Raw genomic sequence first — 21,793 nt, forward strand, 5'->3', positions numbered from 1 at the left:
AAATTCGCGTGATTTCTCTCCCCACCCCAAATTTGCATATGCAAATCCGGATTCGGTTCGACCAGACACAATGATTCGGCCGGATCTTGCTGAAAAAGGCTGAATACTGTGCGAATTTTTAAAGGAGAATTTAACCCTTAAACCCCCCCCCCTACCCTGGGTAGACCCCCCTCCCTCCAGCCTACCTGCCCCCCCCCCCCCCCGGCAGATTCTCCATGCAGATTCTGGGCTCGGAGTTCACGGCAGCCATCTTCTTACTTCGGTCTTTTTCGGAGGTATCGGCGCATGCGCAGTTGGAGTAAGTTTCCGAGAAATTTTTGTGACTTTCGGCACATGCGCAGTTGTTCAAGACCGGAAATTTACTCCAACTGCGCATGCGCCGAAAAATGCCGTCAGGACACAAAAATTACAGGAGAAGAAGAAGATGGCTGCCACGAACTCCAAGGCTAGAATCTACACGGAGGGGTGAGTAAAAAATTAGGGGCATTTGCCTGGGGGGCAGGTAGGCTGGGAGGGAGGGGGGTCTACCCAGGGTAGGAGGGAGGTTTTTTTTTTTTATTACAGGTTGAATTCTCCTTTAAAAGTCTCTGTACAACTGAAACTGCCATCACAGATGACAGAGTAAAAGCTGTCACAGAAGCAGAAAAGTGCCAACCCAAGCTCTTATGGTCAACACAAAGTCAGGGATAACTAGTCTGTCCAGGTTTTGCAGAACATTAGGTCGCAGGATCGACCAGAAACTGGCAAGTGTAGATGTTTGCAGCCCAGACTGTTTATGTTACACTGCAGAATGCATCAATCTCTAATCAAGGGAACAGCGTTAGATCACTCTTAACAGCACAATTACCATAAATCCAGGCTTGTTCTTGGAGTTAAACAGGTTGTTCACCCTTGAGATAACTTTTAGTATGATGTAGAGAGTGATACAATTTGCAATTGGTTTTCATTTCTTATTATTTAAGATTTTTGAGTTATTTAGCTTTTTATTCAGCAGCTCTTCAATTTGCATTTTAAGCAGTCTGGTAGCTATGGTCCCAATTACCCTAGCAACCATGCAGTCATTTGAATACGAGACTGGAATATGAATACGAGAGGTCTGAATAGAAAGGTGAGTAATAAAAAGTAGCAATAACAATAAATGTGTAGCCTTACAGAGCATTTAGAAGGGGGTCAGCGACGCCCATTTGAAAGCTGCAAAGAGTCAGAAGAAAAAAGGCAAATAATTCTAAAACCATAAAAAATAAATAATGAAGACCAATCGAAAAGTTGCTTAGAATTTATAGAATATATAATCTATAACATACTAAAAGTTACCTTAAAGGTGAACCAACCCTTTAAGGGATATTCAATCACTACAGATGTTTATGGATTGAGATATTTGAACCTATACTGACTGCCCTTATAATTAATCCTTTCAGTATGCCGTAGGTATACATCTATGTATACATCTCCTATTTATGTATTTCCTGCCAACTCGTTTATTTATGAGATTCTATCATATATAAACATAGCAGGGATGCACTGAATCCAGGATTCAGTTTAGGATTAAACCATTTTCAGCAGGATTCGGCCAAATCCTTCTGCCCGGCCAAACCAAATCATAATTTGCATATGCAAATTAGGGATGGGGAGGGAAATCGCGTGACTTTTTGTCACAAAACAATGAAGTAAAAAATGTTTTCCCCCTTACCACCCCTAATTTTCATATGCAAATTAGGATTCGGTTCGGTTTTCGACGGAATCTTTTGCAAAGGATTCGGCCGAATCCAAAATAGTGGATTCGGTGCATCCCTAAAACATAGGGAAGGATAGGAATGAAGTTAGACAACAGGGCATGCGAGTAACCCAGTTATGTGAAATGACATATAACAGAGAACTTTATTTCACAGGGTTTGGTCCATTTTCAGTTTTCCTGCTGCAACTGTAATGGACATGAAAAGACAATATAAAGAGTAAGCCTGCTTTAGGACAGGTCCCGAATGGGCTGCCCACTTCCTGGGGCTCCAGATTCAAAGGGGACTTCTCTTCTAGCAGGGTCTGTCGCTGACAACTCCTGGGCCAGGTCATTGAAACGGCAAATGTAATCAATGCTATTCTCATTCATCAGACAGGCCAGCTGAGAGTCAACAACCTATAAGCAGGAAAGAACAAAGACACATTTTTGACACCCCAATGCAAGACTAAAATAAACGTTCTTAGGTACAGCTATGGGACCGGTTATACAAAATGCTCGGGACATGGGGTTTTCTGGATAACAGATCTTTCCGTAATTTGGATCTTCATATCTTAAGTCTACTAGAAAAACATGTTAACATTGAAGGGGAAGTAAAGTCTAATATAGAATAAGGCTAGAAATACTGTATTTTGTATACTAAACATAAACATGCACTTACTGCACCACAAGCCTAATCAAACAAATGATTTATGCTTTCAAAGTTGGCCACAGGGGGTCACCATCTTGTAACGTTGTTAAACATCTTTGCAAGACCAAGACTGTGCACATGCTCAGTGTGGTCTGGGCTGCTTAGGGATCATCATAAATTATCAAAACAGCACAAGTCAAATAATATCTGACAGAAGCCGATACACAAGACTGATTAATAATCAGAATATACAGACTGCACTGGGTCCTGTGTTGTCATGTAATCTGATGTGGATTTTATAGTTTTTGTATTGTTTAATACTAACTTTCTCCAACTCTGCAGAACCAGTGACTGCAGCAAAAAGGAGATTTTGTGTACTCACCATTAAATTGCTTTCTTTTCAGTCGCTTGGGGGACACAGGAGACAGTGGGGTATAGCCTATGCCACTAGGAGGCAGGACACAACTAGAAATAAAGAACTGGCTTCTCCTCCTCTGGCTATACCCCCAGCAGTAGGCAGAGCCTCAATCAGTTTGTACCAAAGATAATAACAACCGAATAACTGAATAATAACTCACTGGCTAGTGCCAGAAGAACATGTCAGAAGGATAAAGAGAGGGCCTCCATCCGGGGAGGAAAGCCCTGTGTCCCCCAAGCGACTGAAGAGAAAGGGATTTAACGGTGAGTATACAAAATCTCCTTTTCTCCATTGTCGGCTTGGGGGACACAGGAGACAGTGGGGAGGTCCCAAAGCTGTCCCCTATCCTCAGAGCGGGAATGATAGGCCCTATGTGGAAGTAACCACTGCTGCTTGAAGGACCTTCCTGCCGAAGCGTGAGTCAGATGGTATGGTAACATTTTGTGAAGGAGTGGATAGAGGTCCATGTAGCTGCTTTGCAGAGCTGATCTGCAGAGACTTGGTTTCTGAAGGCCCAGGATGTGCTCATCCCCCTGGTGGAATGGGCCTTTAGTCAGGTGGAGTCTGACCCTGGGCTATGTATGCTTTTTGGATAGCTTGCTTTATCCATCTTGATATGGAGGATTTTGTAGCAGGCGTGCCCTGTTTTGGTCCTGAGGAGAGGACAAAAAGTGCTTCTGTCTTGCCGATGTCTTGGACTCTGTGTGAGTAGAACTTGAGGGCTCTGACTGAGTCCAAGGCGTGAAGTGCCACCTCCTTTGGATTGGAAGGTGATGGGCAGAATGTTGGAATGGTGATCTCTTGATTGAGGTTAAAAGCTGAGACAACCTTTGGAAGAAAGGACGGCCCGGTGCGTAGGATCGCTCTGTTATGGTGGAAGATGAGGGAGGGTGACTTGCACGATAGGACCGATAGTTCTGAGACGCGCCTAGCTGACGCGATTGCAATTATGAAAACTGTCTTCCAAGTAACCCACTGAAGAGGGACTGAGGCCATTGGTTCAAAAGGTGCTCTTTGGAGAGCACTAGTGTTAAGTCCCATGTGGGCATGGCCGCCCGGAAGGGAGGAGCTTCGTGGGCTACCCCTTGAATGAAGGTCTTTACATCAGGTAGCAAGGCCAATCTCTTTTTGAAGAGTAATGAAAGAGTTGAAATCTGTGATTTTAAGGATCCAAGTGAGAGACCTTGTTCAGGCCCTCTTGGAGGAAGGCTAACAGGTTAGGAATTGACAGTGCCTGAAAATCTTCCTTGTGTCGGTGACACCAGTCATAGTAGGTGGCCCATACCCTGTGGTAGGTCTTTTCAGAGACGAGTTTTCTTGCCGCCCGCATGGTGTGTACCACTGCGTCCAAGAACCCCTTCCCTTTTTCTTCAGAATTTTGATCTCAAGAGCCACGCAGTCAAGTTTAGGCTTGCTGGATTGGGATGACGTATGGGTTCTTGTAGCAGAAGATCTGGATGAGGAGGTAGTGTTCAGGGCTCTGCTAATGAGCGGTTTAGGAGATGGGAGAACCAGGTGCGACGAGGCCACTTGGGCGCTATCAGGATTAATGTGGTGTGCTCCCTCTGTAACTTCCTGATTGTTCGAGGTATCAGAGGAAGAGGAGGGAAGACTTAGGCTTGGACCGAAGTTCCAAGGAGCTGTGAGAGCGTCTGCGGCTAGCGGGTCTCGATATCAAGCGAAAAAGGTCTGCACCTTTCAGTTCTTTCTTGTTGCCATGAGGTCCACCTCTGGCATCCCCCACAGTTGCGTCACTTCGTAGAAGATCTCCTCGTTGAGTGACCACTCGCCTGAGTCTAATGTCTGGTGGCTGAGGAAGTCGGCCTCCCAGTTTTGGAGGCCCGGAATGTAGATGGCTGATAGTTAGGCTTGATGTTTTTCTGCCCAATGAAGAATGAGGCTGGCTTCGTTTAGGGCCCCTCTGCTTTTTGTGCCGCCCTGATGATTGATGTAGGCCACTGCTATGGCATTGTCCGACTGTACCTTTACAACCTGACCCACTAGGTCTTGCTGCCAATGAAGCAGGCCCAAATGAATGGCACGAATCTCTAGCAGGTTTATGGGTTGGCAACTTTCCTCCTGTGACCACCTGCCCTGAGCTGACCGTCCCTCTAGGACTGCTCCCCAACCAAAGAGACTTGCATCCGTTGTCAGGAGACGCCACTTGGGTTCTCAGAGAGGCTTTCGTAAGGTGAGTCTGCGACCACCAGTGCAGAGATGCTTGAGTCTTGCATGATAGACGAATCTGTTGTAGAAGGGATTTTCTTTTCCAGGAGGAGAGTGTGTTCTACTGCAACTCTTTGAGGTGATGTTGAGCAAATGGTACGGCTTCTATAGTCAACACCATGACCCCCAGTACTTTCATGCAGTGCTTGGCCTAATGGGTTGGTCTTTCCAGTAACGTGTTTAGAGACTGAAGCCCTTGTACCTTTTACTGAGGCAATGAGACCTTCTGGGTTAAGCTGCATTCCAAGGAAGATCATGGATTGACTGGGAATCAGTGATGACTTTTCTAGGTTGATGCACCAACCGAGTTGCTGGAGCTCGGCTGCCACAAGGGAGGGTGCTTTGATAAGCAGATCGTCAAGGTAGGGGGTTATGGAGAACCCCTCATTTCTGATCGCTGCTGTGACTGCTGCCATGATTTTTGTGAACACCCGTGGGGCAGAGGTCAAGCCAAAGGGAAGGGCAGAGAATTGGTAGTGCTGGTTTTGGAAGGCAAAGCGTAAGTATTTCCGATGGGGAGGGAAAATGGGAACACGCAGATAGGCGTCCTTGATGTCTAAGGACGATATGTATTCACCCTTGCTCATCGCTACAATGAGGGATCTGAGTGACTCCATCTTGAAATGTCTTGGACGGATGAACTTGTTGAGCCCTTTTAGGTCTAGTATTGGGCGCGACAAAAATGTTGGAATAATAGCACTTGAAGCATTCCCCTGGGGAAACTGGTGTGATCACTTCTGTTAGGAGAAGAGTGGAGATCACATGTCGAAAAGCCCTCTGTTTGTTTGGTTCCTGACTTCGTGAATCCAGGCGTCCTGGGTGATAGCGAGCAAGGCGTCCGCAAGTGTTGGAGTCTTCCTCCTAAGGGTACCTGGTCTGACGGGTGCACCCCGTCACGCCGAGGTGGACTTGTCTGCAGGTCTACAGAAGGGTTTTCAATTCTGCCAGGTGGGTCTGGGCTTGCTCCAGAAACATCCTCTAGCTGAGGGAGTATGCCTTGGAGGGGACGACCTGATGCTCTTGTTATGTGAGGGACGAAAAAACTTTCCCCTACAAAAGGAGGGGCGGGCTTTTGGCTGCGGAAGCAATGTGCTTTTTCCCCCTGTGGCCTGGCTGATGATCTTGTCCAGGTCAGGGCTGAAAAGAAGCTTTCCCTTAAATGGAAGAGAGGTGAGAGACTTCTTGGGTGAGAGGTCGGCTGTCCACAGTTTCATCCAGAGGGATCTTCGCACCGCGACAAACAGAGCAGAAGTTCTTCCGATCACTTGTGCCGCATCTAGTGAGGCTTCGCAAATGTAATAGTTTGCCTCCTTTATTGAGATGCCCATTGAGAAAGTTCATGGCGTGGGGTCCCTGCTGAAATTGCCTGAAGGAGAGAATCAGACCAAACTTGGATGGCCCTGCTAACCCAGCACTGGACAGAGGGAAGTCCCTGAGGCTGAGAATAGATATCTGAGCAGGCCCTCTAGCTTTTTATCCATGTGGTCCTTGAAAGTGGGACTGGTAAGGCTGTGTTTTTGGACAGTTGCGAGATCATCATCCTGCAAATCTGAAGCCAGGGACAATTCGCCCTCTGAAATGTAGGGTCCCTCCTCTGATTCGGGTGGAGGGAGGGACAGATTGGGAGAGTTGCTTCTGCTTTCTTCATCTGAGGGAATGGGGGCCTTACGTTTTGGGACCCTATGTCATGGGTTGTCTAGCCTAGAGAGTAGCTTATCCAGGGAAAGGGCAAGCTTAGGGATTCCAGTCGCTAGGTGTGTGGTCCAATCCGGAACAGCTTGAGATCCGGAAGGAGAAGGGCCTGCCTGGGTGGGGGGTGCATCGCCTCTGGTCCACCTGGAGGTGAGCAGAGGCTGGGGATTCATAAACCTGAGCGGGAGGTTTGCATCTGGAACATATAGGTTCCTTGTTGCCAGTTGGTAGCAGTTGGTAGCCTTTTGCGGCATTTGGCACATGCTAGGTATTTAACAAAGGAAGAGTGTGCTCCCTTTGCAGGAAGGGGAGCCTCACTGTATCCTTCGGACATGGTGTAGGAATATGTGCCTCTCCTTAATATGAAGCAAGGCAAAATATAGGCTGTTTGTGCCCCTCCCTATATATTTTATTTTTTTAGTAGCCTGACCTGCTGGAGGGCGAGAAGAGGGGAGCCACTACCAGAGCGTCTAGAGGTCCTGCACCCTATGCGACAGATCTGGAAGGCTCAGGGAAGAAAAACCCCACTGTCTGTACCTGCGATGCTTGCGCACTTGGATGGCGCGAGTCTAGCGTTGCGGGCTTTCTGGAAGTTCCGGTGACATCACCCGCTTCCCCTGCGTGATGTTTGGCGCGATGAGGGAAAAGGCGCAAAATAGGCCTTAGGTGGCGTAGTGCCGCAGTCTCTTATGCCCCTGGCCCGCCCACTGTAAGAGTCCCACGTTGGGACGTTGGGAGAAATCAGGGAAGGCACTCTACTCAGTGTAGGTGACTATGACTCTCCAGTGTCAAAAAATCTTGAAGTTGTGAAGAGAAAGGAGTCCTACCTCCTTAGGACTAAAAACTGATTGAGGCTCTGCCTACTGCTGGGGGTATAGCCAGGAGGAGGAGTCAGTTCTTTGTTTCTAGTTGTGTCCTGCCTCCTAGTGGCATATACCCCACTGTCTCCTGTGTCCCCCAAGCTGACAATAGAGAAATAATCTTACAAATAGAATCCCAGTTTATCTGTTTAAATCTGGCTCCATGATCTCTGCCCCTACAGCTGGAGTTGGAAACGGTAAAGGGGATGTAAAGGCAAAAATAAAATCCAATACAAATCTCTACAGTCATCGACTGCTCTACAGGGAAACAAACAAAGCTGCTTGAGTTCTGCATGGCTGGGGAAGTAAGGTGGGGGCTCCCCCTGCTGTTCATAAATATGATTGTTTCCCTGCAGAGCAGTTAGGGACCGTCTGACAATTCCTATCCACAGCAGTAGATGAAAGGAGAATTTCACTGCATACAGTCAGGTTTCTTATTAAAACGGTACACATTTTTTAATTGAAGTATATTGAAGATAGGTTTCTTTTTCATTAAAGAAAGTAAAAATGGGATTTTATTTTTTTTTTCTTTACATGCCCTTTAAACAAACCCAATAGGCTGGTTTTGCTTTCAATAAGGATTAATTATATCTTAGTTTGGATAAAGTACAAGCTACTGTTTTTATTGATACAGAGAAAAAGGAAATCATTTTCAAAATTTGAATTATTTGATTATAATGGAGTCTATGGGCGATGTCCTAATTCAGAGTTTTCTGGGTAATGAGTTTCCGGATAACGGATCCCATACCTGTATTACAAAACAAGGTTGGATCTACATATTTGGATATGATTACACAAAATAGCTTTACCGTGTGACCACACATATAAGGCCACAGGATTATGTGACTAATGCTTGGGTAGTTGTAGTTATATCCAGTGTTCCCTCTAAGCTGTGTGCGTGTGCATAAATTTTGAGACACAACAAATTGTGGTTCGCACAAAGAAATGTGTAAAAACACTAACCCCCATATGCAATAAAAGACACTAAGTTTGCCCGGGAGCAGTAACCCATAGCATCCAATAGGATCTTTGCTTTTAAACAGGTGACCAGTAAATTCTACTTTCTGATTGGTTGCTGTGGGTTACTGCTCCTGGGCAAACTTTGTGCCTTTTATTACATAACACCTTAAAATTTTACATTTATTCTGGCCTGCTCATACTAGTTTAAAATGTGCGCACATAGCCAAGAAGGAATTAGAGGGAACATTGGTTATACCCCTCATTACAGTACTGTGCTTATTCATCCACTGGTAAAATACTAACCTCAGTAACATCCAGAGAACGAGAAACAAACGAGTCCCGTGAGCTCCCATCCAGCAGGCTTGGGCCTAGTAGAGAGGTGCCACTGGTACTACCTGGGGCTGCAGGCACCGTCTTACGCCCCTTCTCCGGAGAAATGAAACTGGCTGTGAAATAAAGCTAATATTAGACTAATAACATTAAGCCAAAGGTCCGTTTTTGAATTCATGTGAATTTGTTTTTTTTTTTACTCGAATAAATACTAATATACTCACAATTCGACTGGGAGGTTATTTAAGAAAAAATGTGAATGTCTAATATTCTATCGTTCTGACTAGGGATGCACCGAATCCAGGATTCGGCCTTTTTCAGCAGGATTCGGCCTTTTTCAGCAGGATTCGGCCTTTTTCAGCAGGATTTGGATTTGGCTGAATCCTTCTGCCCAGCCGAACTGAATCATATGCAAATTAGATGTGGGGAGGGAAATTGTGTGACTTTTTATTACAAAACAAGCAATTAAACAATGTTTCCCCCTTGCTTAGGCAAATTAGGATTTGGATTTGGTTCGGTGTTCAGCTGAATCCAAAATAGTGGATTCGGTACATCCCTAGTTCTGACCTGAAAATTCGAATAGTACGATTTGAGTTTTTCTCCGAAAAAAAAAAACTTGAATGTCAGGAAGGCTATTAACATCTCCAAATAGCTCAACGGACCTCTGCCATTGACTTGTACATGAACTCGGCAGGTTTTAGGTGCCGAATATTCAAGTTAGGAGTGTTTCCATGGTGTGATAAATCTCACCTTCTAATGTGTGAATATTGACACCAAAAAAATTCTAATTTACTGTTCGACCCTTAAAGGGGTTGTTCACCTTTGAGATAACTTTAAGTATGAGGTGGAGTGATGTTCTGAGACAATTTGCAATTGGTTTTCATTTTTTACTATTGAAGGTTTTTGAGTCCTTTTATTCAGCAGCTCTTCAATTTGCATCTTACAAATCTGGTAACTACGGTCCAAATTACCTTAGCAACCATGCATTGATTTGAATAAGAGACGAATATGAATAAGGGAGGAGCTAAATAGAAGGATCTGTAATAAAAAGTAAGAATATGTAGTTTTACAGAGAATTTGTTTTTTAGAAGGGAGTCAGAGACGCCATTTGTAAGAAGAAAAAGGCAAACAACTATAAAAAATAAATAATGAAAACCAATTGAATACTTGCTTAGAATTGGCTGTTCTAAAACATAATAAGTTACCATTAATGTGAACCACCCCTTTAATAAATCTGCCCCCAAATGTAGCCAGTAGTGCAATACCCAGTCAGTGCAGTGTAGAATACAGTTGTTACACTTACAAAATAAACTGCTGAGCGAGGAGTCTGTGGAATCATTGGGGTACCACTGTGGGTCATGGCTGGGGGAGGCAATCCAGTTCTGTTGGGGACTGGAGTTTGGGGATGGAAGACTCTTCGAGTTATCATTCAGCTTGGCTGGTGACAGTGGCACTGCTTCTCCTGCAAAAACAAAATGGTTGATTAAGCGATAGTGTTTCTCTCCTCTACCACCTCTTTATATTTTTTTTTTTTATTCCTTGAAGCTGCAATTTATTTAATATGCTATTTAAGTATCTGGTTACAATAATAGCCTGACTAGATGTATCCACTATTTTGGATTCGGCCGAGCCCCTGAATCCTTCGTGAAAGATTCGGCCAAATACCAAATTTGCATATGCAAATTGAGTGGGAAGGGGAAAATTCTTTCCTTCCTTGTTTTGTGACAAAAAGTCCAATGATTTCTCTCCCCACCCCTAATGTGCATATACGGAAGAAAGTGCAACTCAGGGGAGCGCAGGTAAAAACGACCGTGTGTAAGCGCCCTTAAAGCAGCGCTGGAGGGGGGTCATTGTTCTAAATCAGGGGTCCCGGCTCGTGGCCCAGAAGTGGGCAGCGGACACTCCTGCACTGGGCCACCAAGCCCAGCACACAAAAAAAAAGAGGTGCACCGATTTGGATGCCGGCGTGTCCAAACTTGCTTCCGCTCCTGACCCGACATTTAGTGGTTTCATTTCTTGAGCAGAATCCCTGAGTTTCATTAAAGGCAGGTGTTCTAATTGATACAATAGTTGTGAATATTCCACAGATGCTGCTGAGAAATGTTATCAACTAATTGTATCAACTAAATGTAGCAAATTGTAACAGTTCAGAATCTACACCTGGATCACTGAGCTGCCAGACTGAAACACAAGAGATCATTCAACTTTAGATTTTAATTTTGTAAAAATAAAACAGAAATCAATTGAAACACATTATTTCTAGTGAACAATCTGAAAACAACTGAACTGAAAAAGTGTTTGGAAGGTGAACAACCTCTTCAAGAACTTCCAAATTAAATTTGTGACCTCCGTACAATAACTTTGTTATTAATGCCTAATATATATACAGATTTTAAGGCATTAAAGGAGAAGCAAAGCTACCAAGGCAGTTTATTGCCAATAGATTAGCCACAATAGTGCAAGCTATAACACTATATTTATTCTGTAGAATACTTTTCCATACCTGAGTAAACAGCTCTAGGCACTGTCTCTGTTTAGGATAGCAGCTGCCATATTAGCTTGGTGTGACCACTTCCTGCCTGAGTCTCTCCCTGCTCACTCAAAGCTCTGGGCTCAGATTACAGCAGGGAGGGGAGGAGGGAGGGAGAGAGGAGCAAACTGAGCATACTCAAGCCCTAGCCCTGGAGGTTTAAGCTGAAAACAGGAAGTCCGATACAGAAGCCCATGTGTACACAACAGAAGGAAACAAATTTGGTGTTTTGACAGAGGACTCAGAACAGCATTACTTTGAGGGTTGACTGCTTTATTTATAGACCTTTCTGATAAAACTTACTGAGTTTTAGCCTTTCCTTCTCCTTTAAGGAACACTTTCAATCACAAACAAAAATGAAAACAATTTATTTTTAACAATTTATAAGAAACTCACCAAACTGCCCAGAGCTAATGGCTATTTCAATGATTGAGTCACTGATATGTGTGGAAGTTCCTCCGTGTGACAGGACGTCATCTGGTGGTCCAGGAAGAGAGATGTCCAGCAAAGCAGATACATTAGGAGGGGAAAGGCAGCTACCAGCGCTGCTAGGGGTACAATTTGATGGGCCATTCTGCTGGGGATTCTGGGAAAGCTCAGGCAGGGACAGGACAGCTGATGGCTGAAACAGAGAGTTTGTGTTGATAATACAACTGCAACAGGGGATGATTTCAGGCATTTGTTAGTGAGGGAGCAACATTGCGAGCCACTGGTTAAGGACTAGTTATGTGCTGGCCGCCCAAAACCTGCAGGTCAGGCAGGTTTTCAAGTCACAGGTGGGTCCGGATTGAGCTCTTTTGCCTGCTCTCCCACGACCTTACAATGCACTGTGGGCTTCCGGTTTTATAGGCATACTCCTGCCCCTTTTGTGATGTCACTGGCGGGGGAAATGTGGGTGTGGGTTTTCTCGGCCTGAACATCACTATTGGGGACCACAGTTTATGACCAGCTTTAGGTTTATATTGTGAAGTGATGGCTCCTGGTAGAGTCCTGCGCGGGTCCATTTTTTGCAACCCGTACCTGACCCGTACCCACAACCTGCAATCTGCAACTCGCATTCTTGGACCCGCAAGTACCTTATCTGTAACCCGGACCCGCTGACCATCAAGTATCAGGAAGTGCTGTCATTGTAAAACGGAAATTACTTCATCGGAAGTTGACGTGATCAGAAAAAAGGAGTAAAAACCCGGAACTTCTACCAGCAGCCCGCAGGTTTTTGCAGGTAACACGCGGTACCCAACCCGCTGCAGGACTCTAGCTCCTGGGACTTGAAGTCCCTCGGTGTGTGGTGCACACATTGACACTATGGAAAGCAGAATCTACCACAGAATCCAGCACTTTACAATACAACAAGACGAGGAAGGGGTTTGATTACTGTGAGCCTTTGGAGGGGGAATTGATGCAATTTTTTTTTTTTACTTTAAGGATGATGATTCTTTTACAGAAACCTTAACAACAGTTAGTGAGCATGGCAGCACTCTGCATAGACCAAAAATAGAAGTGTTATTTCACATTATTTATTCTTCCAAGAGAGGTATGAAAGCTTTTTATACCTGGAACGACTCGCTTGGCTCCTGCACAGGTGCTGCGGAAAGAGCCATAAATGGAATAGGGTCCTAGGGACACACAAAAAAAAATAAAATGTGAAGAAATCAAGATACTTTAAACATAGTTAGATGTAGGGATGCACCGAATCCACTTTTTTGGATTTGGCCGAATACCGAACCGAACCCTAATTTGCATATGCAAATTAGGGGTGGGAAGGGGAAAACATTTTTTACTTCTTTGTTTTCTGACAAAAAGTCACGCAATTTCCCTCCCCGTCCCTAATTTGCATATGCAAATTCGGTTCGGCCGGACAGAAGGATTCGGCCTAATCCGAATCCTGCTGGAAAAGGCTGAATCCTGAACCGAATCCTGGATTCGGTGCATCCCTAGTTAGATGCCACAGAAACACAATCCTATGCCCAATATCTGAAGACTGGCTGGGGGGGAGCAAAGTCCCATTAGGTTAGTGCCATTAGCCCTTTATCCATTTTCCGCAGCCTGCCGGTTGGATCCTTCTGGGCTGCACGCTATCAGACAACACAAGATCAGAAAAGAAAATGTAAAATCTACAACACTGGCAGTACATGACAACCCATGCTGCAGATTTTGCTTTCTACTGCAATAAAGCAATTAGGATACAGAGACCCGGGGGCACAATATTGTGAGTAGATACAGAAACGGCTAGTGTTCTGGAGAAAGAGGGGGAAAGAGCTGAAAGCCATCTGGAGAGGCAGGCTGAAGGGACCAGGAAAAGACAGTGTAGTGGCTGCTGTGTAAGAGAAGGTGGGAAAACAAGCAGTACGGTAAGGCAGAGAAAGGGACCAGCGCACAAGACTGGAAAAGGAAGGAACGGGAGAAAGTCACAAAGATGGTGAAATAGCTTTACTTTGTTGCTGAAGCATGTTAAATAACTAAGCTACTAACGCTGTTTCAAAATAAAAAAAAGACTCCTACACATTTCTGTATCCTTAACATCTTTCCCTTATTTTACATTTTCCCGGATTTTACGTTTTTTTTTTCACAGTCCCTTGAAAGACGTAAATTCGGGGTTCTACTGTTTTAAAAAAACAGATCCTGATCAAGATGGCAGCTTATTGGCCCATGTATAAGGTCCTACCGACAGTTTACCCGACTTTCTGCCAGATATCAGACAGGCTCAAAAATTCCCTTGGGGTATAAATACAGTCCTGTCCCAACGGGTCTCCATAAGGCCCACATTATAATCCAACTGTTGGCCCAACAGTACCACAAAAATCTAGAGATTGGGTAGGTGAAGATAAAACATAGTTCAAACCTCAGTAGATCCTGTCACAGATGGTATGGATTCTGTACTGGTTCCTTGGCTAGCGGCAGGCTGAGATATCCCAGTTATCCCATCGGCTGGCAGAGGGCTTATTCCTGACAAACGATCTGTCTCAACGCTGCCACCTGGTATAATACCTGCAGACTTAGCCGCCAGATCAATGGCACCTACAAGGAAAAACATCACTCATTCTAAAGCCAGTAACAGTAGCAATTTTGTTGGAATGATCTGAAAAAACACACACACACACACACACACAACAACTTGGTGCTCATAATTGACCCTTACTAACTTTTGGCAGCAAGTTGTGTTTTGAATAAGATGATATCTGATCACTATCTACCACCACCTCATTACAGAAATTAAAGGGGTGGTTCACCTTTGAGTCAACTATAATATAGAAAGTGATATTCTGAGACAATTTGCAATTGGGTTTCATGTTTTATTATTTGTGGTTGTTGAGTTATTTAGATTTTTATTCAGCAGCTCTCCAGTTTTCAATTTCAGCAGGTCCAAATTCCCCTAGCAACCATACATTGGTATGAATAAGAGACTGGAATATGAATAGGAGAGGCCTGAATAGAAAGATAGGTAATAAAAAGTAGCAATAACAATACATTTGTAGCCTTACAGAGCATTTGTTTTTATATGCAATATGCAAATAATTTAAAAAAACTACAGAAAAGAAATAATGAAGATCAATTGAAAAGTTGCTTAGAATTTGCCATGCTATAACATACTAAGGGGGTTATTTACTAAACTCTGAATGCAAAAATCACGAAGTCCGAATCTGAAAATGCAGCATATCAGAGCTGTCAAGGTTGCAAATAAGTCAATGGGAGAAGTCCCGATGATTTTTTGAATGTCGCTGGGTTTCGTGCAATACCCCAAAGTTTTCTGGTGAAAATTCAGAAAAAATCGTGAAAATAGATGGAAAAGTCGAAAAAAAATCACGAGAATCTGATTTTCTTTTCCCGCAAAGCATATTTTCGGGAAAATGTAATAAAGAACTAAGCATTAAAAACCTGAGCGGATTTGATGAGAATTTGTAGCAGAAAATATTGAGATAAATTCGGACTCTGATAAATAACCCCCTAAAAGCTAACTTAAAGGTGAACCACCCCTTTAAATAGCTTATATAGTAACTGCTATGCAGAGCGGCCCGAAAGCCCTGTTAGCCCCCTCATGGGAGCCTTTGCTTTTACAAAGGGAGCAGATTTATACATTTGCAATTGATAATCAAATTAAGAGGCAGATTTATCAAAGGTCGAGGTGAATTTTCGATTGAAAAAAATTCGAATTTCGAGCTATTTTCTGTGTACTTCAACTAGGGAATAGTCCAAATTCGATTTGAATTTAAAAAAAAAAAAAAAAATTTTGACTTCGACCTTTTGCCATCCAAAACATGCCAAATTGCTGTTTTAGCCTATGGGGGACCTCCTAGAACCAACTTGGTGGACTTTGAAAAACTTCGATTCAAATTCGGTAGAATGCGAAATTCCTTTGATTCGAATTCGGCCGAATATGGACCTATTTTATTGAAAATATAACATTTTATTGAAAAAGGGACTTATTCGACCCAAAAAAAAAACTTCAACTTAATTTCGGTTGGTCTTTTTGAATTCTAATTCGAAGTTTTTTCAATTTGATATTCGACCCTTGATAAATATGCCCCTAATAATTTTTTTTTCCCAGGGCCATTTACACACACATTGATGCACAACTCATGACCTAGTGCAAGTGAGCATTTATTCTGGAGCCATTGATTCCCACATGACTTTTGCAATATACATAAGTGTTAAAAAACAACAGCAACAACTCTTACATACAAATACACGTTTGTGACAGTGCGTCTTATCGAAGGACCCAATATTGTTGTTGTATTGAAGATACTCACTAGACAAAGGGTTGGGGGTGGGCAAACCTTTGGGGACAATATGTGATACAGATGTACTGCCAAGGGATGAGTGGATGGGGCGGAAAGAGCCTCTACCTGAAAAGAAAACAAAAAATTAGTCCAGTCTCTAGAGTTTTTATTACGAGCAAAGCCAACCTCGAGAAAATCAGCGACACAGTGAAACGCGTTGGGAACATATTTAACAAGACTTTTCTAATGAGTGATCATACTCTGTTAAATTGTAAGGGAAATATATCTCCATTTGAATAAAGGTGCTGATATAATTTTACACGATGGGCGCACACCCCTTCTTTTAGGTTTATTTATAACATATAATTAATCCTTATTGGAAGCAAAACCAGATTATCCGGTTTGTTTAATATATGATTTTCTAGTAGACTTAAAGTCTAAAATAGAATAATGTTAGAAATGCTGTATTTTGTATACTAAACATAAACATGAACTTACTGCACCAGAAGCCCAATTAAACAAATGATTTATGCTTTCAAAGTTGGCCACAGGGGGCTGTCATCTTGTAACTTTGTTATACATCTTTGCAAGACCAAGACTACGCACATGCTCAGTGTGGTCTGGGCTTCAGTTGGGATCATCATAAATTATTAAAACAGCACAAGTCAAATAATATCTGCCATAGAAGCTGATGCAGCAAGACTGATTGATAATAACAATATACAGACTGCACTGGGTCTGTGGATACAAATCTACAAAGTTGTTACAGGGAAACAAACAAAGCTGCTCCAGTTCTGGGAAGTAAAGTCACTTGAAAGTATGATGGTTTCCTTGCAGAGCAGTTAGGGACCGTTTCCTACCTGCAGCTGTCAGAGCAAGTAAAATGAAGGGGAAATTTCACTGCATTCAGTCAGGTTTCTTATAAAAACGATACACATTTTTTAATTAAAGTATATTGGAGATAGGTTTCTTGTTCATTAAAGAAAGTTAAAATGTGATTTTATTTTTTTGCCTTTACATCACTTTAAGGAATGAAGATGCTAATTATGGAAAGATCCCTTATCCGGAAAACCCCTGGTCCAGAGCATTCTGGATAACAGGTCCCATACCTTTACTACAGTACTGCTTTGCACTCTTAAGGCTGGAATGTATTTTACCTAATGCACCAATTTGACTTGACTTCCCACAAGTACTTGCCCCCCCCCCGTGGGTTTTCTGGGAATAGTAGACCATTTAGTGACCACTATGCGTGCAAGACTTTGGTTTTGTGTTTTATTGTTTTATACCAAGGAATGTGCAATAAAGCACTGGATGGGACTCGTGGATAAAATTAGTGACCTCTGAATTTCTCTGATCACATTTACTTATAAATCTAAAAGTATTCCACATTAATTTAACAAGGTATGGCGTCCCTGGTGGAAATCAGGGCCAGGTAAACTGTCCTCATCCAATAGTAACACTATAAGGGGCATATTTATTAAGGTTCGAATTTAAAATAAGAATTTTCAAAAAAAAAATTTATGGTCAAAACTCTTAAATTCGAATTGTGAATTATTCCAAACTTGATTCGAGTTTTAATTTAAATTTCTGAGATTTATCATACTCTGGCCCTTCAAGAACTTGAATTCGACTATTCGCCACCTAAAACCTGCCGAACTAATGTATAAGTCAATGGGAGAGGTCCAGGGACCAATTTGGACATGTTAGTAGCTTTCCTGACATTCGAGTTCTTTTTCGGAGAAAAAACTTGAATGGAGTTTAGTTGAATTTGATTTGAGTTTTTCAAGTCGGTGAAAATTGTCAGAATTTTATAAATAACCCCCCAGTCGAATTTCGAGTCTATTCAAATTTAATAAAGTTTAAAAAAACTTTAATAAATGTGCCTTCCCATGTATAAATTAATGTAACCAACTCTGATGCAACAAGATATAACATAATAATATTTGATATATATCAAGATATAACATTTTTTACAATACGTTTTGCTCTTGCGTCTACTATAATTACATACGTCTTTAAACAAGAGAAACTTGGGTTTAATAATTAAAGAAAATTAAGAGAATTACCTGCCACCGAGGAGTTGGAAAGGATAGAGAAGGAGCACACATGTTGGGAGGAGCTACCAGAAGGTCTTGGTAGGAGAGTCCTCTGTAATTTAAGAAAGCAATGCAAATCAACCAATGATCTAAAGATTCCTGACATATAGGATAAATAAAAAAAAAAAACAAATTTTGTAGGCAATAATGAATACTATATGGTGCTGGTTTTACTTTTGGTTGTGAATGAATATTGACACTTTAAAAATAGACACTTTAGTGGAGCTCCCGTTAGGTGTTCTCTGGTCCCTTTGGTGTTTCAAATGAGGGGTGGGCGTGTCCTAACAGTCCCTGCCAGAAGCACAGTAGGGTCAGCCAATCACAGCCCTGTAGTCACACAAGCAAAGACATGCTTCAGTTCCCTATCAGGTCAGCCTAGCTGCCGATTGCTTCCTATCCTACAGTGCTGAGTGCTGCCAGCTCCCCTGCACAGTAGTGATGTGTGTGCCGGCCGATACCCGCGGGACCTGTGGGTTTACCCACGGGTCAGGCGGGTTCAGGCCGACCCTGCACCTCCATTTGCGGGTGGCGGGCGCATCTGGGTTGAGCTCTTCTTCCTGCTCTCCCTGCGTGCCACCTTGCACTGCCGGCTTCCAACTTTTTTCACCCCGCCCCTTTCGTGACGTCTCACCGGGGTGGGTCGGGCGCGGGTCTATAAAAGGAACCCGGAAGTCAGGCGCAGGGTGAGGGAGGGCAGGTTAGGGTTAGATTTTACCCGACCCACACATCCCTACTGCACAACCTGGGAAAGGAGGCAGCAGGAAGCAGCATTTGGCAGTTCAGCCTGGTGCTGTGGGTACAAGCACTATTAAAAAGCTATGCTTTTAAAAGACCCAGGACCAGACAGCCAGACATATAAATATTATAAAGTATTTTTAAGTGAACTCCTGCCAACTACGCAATGCCTCTTCAATAACTATCTACAAGGGACTCCCATTCATAGGGAGACATTAAAATCATATATCACTGTACTTCCAAAGGAAGGGAAAGATCATACATCTTGTGTGAATTATCGCCCTATATCCCTCCTAAATTTTCACCAAGATCCTAGCAAATAGGTTGAATCGAATCCTGCCGCGCTTGATCCACACAGACCAGGTAGGGTTTATTAAGAATAGACAAGCGGGAGACAACAGGCGAATTATTGACTTGGTTGATAACCTAAATAGAACGTCAGAAGAGGCCATATTGCTAAGTTTAAACGCAGAGAAGGCATTTGACTGTCTGGACTGGGGCTTTATGTTTGCTACTCTAGAAACCATAGGCTTTCATGGTTCTTTCATGAGAGCACTAGGATCACTATATTCCCAAACGACAGCTATTCTTAAGACTGCAGGGCTACTCTCCCAACCATTGAACATAAGTAACAGGACGCGACAGGGGTGCCCCTTGTCCCCACTTTTATTTGTCCTTAGCACTGACCCATTAGCAGCCCATATAAGCAATAACCCAAATATAGCAGGAATTAAAATAAGCAAGATGGAATATAAAATTTGCTTATATGCAGACAATGTCCTTATAACAATCACGAAACCACTAACATCCCTAACCAAATCTCCACCAAACCATAGATAAATTTGGACAACTATCAGGGTACAAAATTAACAAGACAAAAACAGAAACTCTCTCAGTACATAGGACAGATCATCAACTAAAATTACTAAAACTAAACTTTAACTACAATTGGTCGAAAAGAAAACATAAAATACTTGGGGACACATCTAACAACTAAATATGAAACCATGTATAAAACCAATTTTGCCCCATTATGGAGGAAATTACACACTGACTTAAGCACTTGGCAGAAATACAATCTCTCATGGTTTGGCAGGATGGCTGCTATAAAAATGAATGTGCTACCCAAGATATTGTATTTCTTCGAAACATTACCTATTCCCATTCCACGTAGGGAAACCAGACAATTTTCAAAGTGAATGAGATTCATTTGGGGACGGAAACGCCATAGAGTGAAAGGAGAAATATTACAAACCAGCCAATCACAGGGAGGTTTGGGATTCCCAGGCCTCCATAAATATTATATGGAGACTGATATGCTCCATATAATCTATTTAACACAAAAAGAGGACTTTACAAAATGGGCGGAAATTGCTAGGGTGTGTCTCTGCTCCGACACACCCTTGCACATTATTTTGGGGCAAAGAAACAAAATGGGATACGAGTAATTTACCAAAAACGATACAATTCACCTATAAATTATGGAATCAAAAAACAAATAGGCTAATACAAAAAAGGAACACTCACACCGTTCTTATTTAATCCAGCCTTTAGTTTAGGGCATTTTATCAAAATGTTGGAACATACTAAGGTGTTTCAAATTTATAAACTGTTTGATGTTAGAACATCTACATTTTTGGAAAAAACAGAAATGATTGAGATATACTAACTACAAGGGCTGAAAGATTATATGTACTTTAGACTGCGACACTTTGTACATTTAGTGTATCCAAATTTGCACAAAAGGGACTAGTACTGTGGAAGTTTTTTAATGCATCTAGTCACAAGGCCTGATCTCGACCTTATATAAGCTTTTATATATGACCTTTTAAAGTCACATGACTTGAGGCAGCTGGGAAATTGACAATATGTCTAGCCCCATGTCAGATTTCAAAATTGAATATAACAAAATCTATTTGCTCTTTTGAAAAATTTATTTCAGTGTAGAATTCTGCTGGAGCGGCACTATTAACTGATGCATTTTGAAAAAAAAACATGTTTTCCCATGACAGTATCCCTTTAATGCTGTTAATAAACTCATGGATTCCCATGCTATAGAACACATCTAAGGTCACTAGAGGAATGAAAACTAAAACACCCACGTGTAAGGCCCCTAAAATATACAGTTTTCCTCATTTCTTATTCTGATCTGACCTTACCTGGACAACTAAGGGTTTCCTTGGGTGTCTGCTTCTTGGCTTCTTAGACTTCGGCAAAAAGAATTCAGGCTGAAAGGACATTTAGATGGTTAAGAGATTGCCTTTTAAATGGTAATACGTGGACAGGTGGAAGAAGTCAGGTGGCAACTTTAAAACATAAATTATATTTCTTTTAATAAACAAATAATTTGCAGCCGGGCATTATCTTCCAGGACAGATCTTCCTAAAAAAATCGCCACATAAAAACAATGGCTGCCACACCTTCATTAAGCCTACAAGTGAATCGAAAATACACCTTCATTAAGCACTGATCACTTTAAGTGGCATCAAGAATTCAATGGCTACAGCTGTGAGAAATACACTAGAAGAAGGTATTGTTTAAAAAGATATGCAAACACACTCACGTGCACACCCGAGCCCTATGAAGTAATAGACCCGGTGCTCGGACCCTAGGAAGTCGGCACTTCCGCAATACGACAGGAACGAGGAAAACAGGTACCGGCACACAGGTGCGATTCAAGTAGGGGACTTAACCCTTACGTGTTTATTAAGTCGACACAACGTTTCGGGGGCAACTCCCTGACGAAGGTTAAGTCCCCTACTTGAATCGCACCTGTGTGCCGGTACCTGTTTTCCTCGTTCCTATTGTTTAAAAAGATACACACAAGATATCTTTTGAGTTATTAACCCAAGGAAAACGGAAATA

At 42.6% G+C, this 21,793-nt stretch overlaps 1 protein-coding gene across 3 annotated transcripts in view; it reads right to left on the minus strand.

Annotated features, from left to right (window-relative positions):
- Positions 1-1,838: 1,838 nt before the first annotated feature.
- cramp1.S (cramped chromatin regulator homolog 1 S homeolog) overlaps positions 1,839-21,793 on the minus strand; it is a 50,634-nt gene continuing 30,679 nt past the window's right edge. For all 3 annotated transcript variants that reach the window (XM_018239229.2, XM_018239228.2, XM_018239227.2), the window contains exons 13-21: positions 21,088-21,156; positions 18,164-18,245; positions 16,128-16,223; positions 14,222-14,397; positions 12,933-12,995; positions 11,776-12,001; positions 10,153-10,311; positions 8,823-8,965; positions 1,839-2,131 (exon numbers count right to left, since the gene is read on the minus strand). In XM_018239229.2, the coding sequence (XP_018094718.1) occupies positions 1,964-2,131; positions 8,823-8,965; positions 10,153-10,311; positions 11,776-12,001; positions 12,933-12,995; positions 14,222-14,397; positions 16,128-16,223; positions 18,164-18,245; positions 21,088-21,156 (1,182 nt within the window). In that variant the 3' untranslated portion in view covers positions 1,839-1,963. The remainder of the gene's footprint in view (positions 2,132-8,822; positions 8,966-10,152; positions 10,312-11,775; positions 12,002-12,932; positions 12,996-14,221; positions 14,398-16,127; positions 16,224-18,163; positions 18,246-21,087; positions 21,157-21,793) is intronic.

Source organism: Xenopus laevis, chromosome 9_10S (genome assembly GCF_017654675.1).
Source record: "Xenopus laevis strain J_2021 chromosome 9_10S, Xenopus_laevis_v10.1, whole genome shotgun sequence".
NCBI classification, from domain to species: domain Eukaryota; kingdom Metazoa; phylum Chordata; class Amphibia; order Anura; family Pipidae; genus Xenopus; species Xenopus laevis.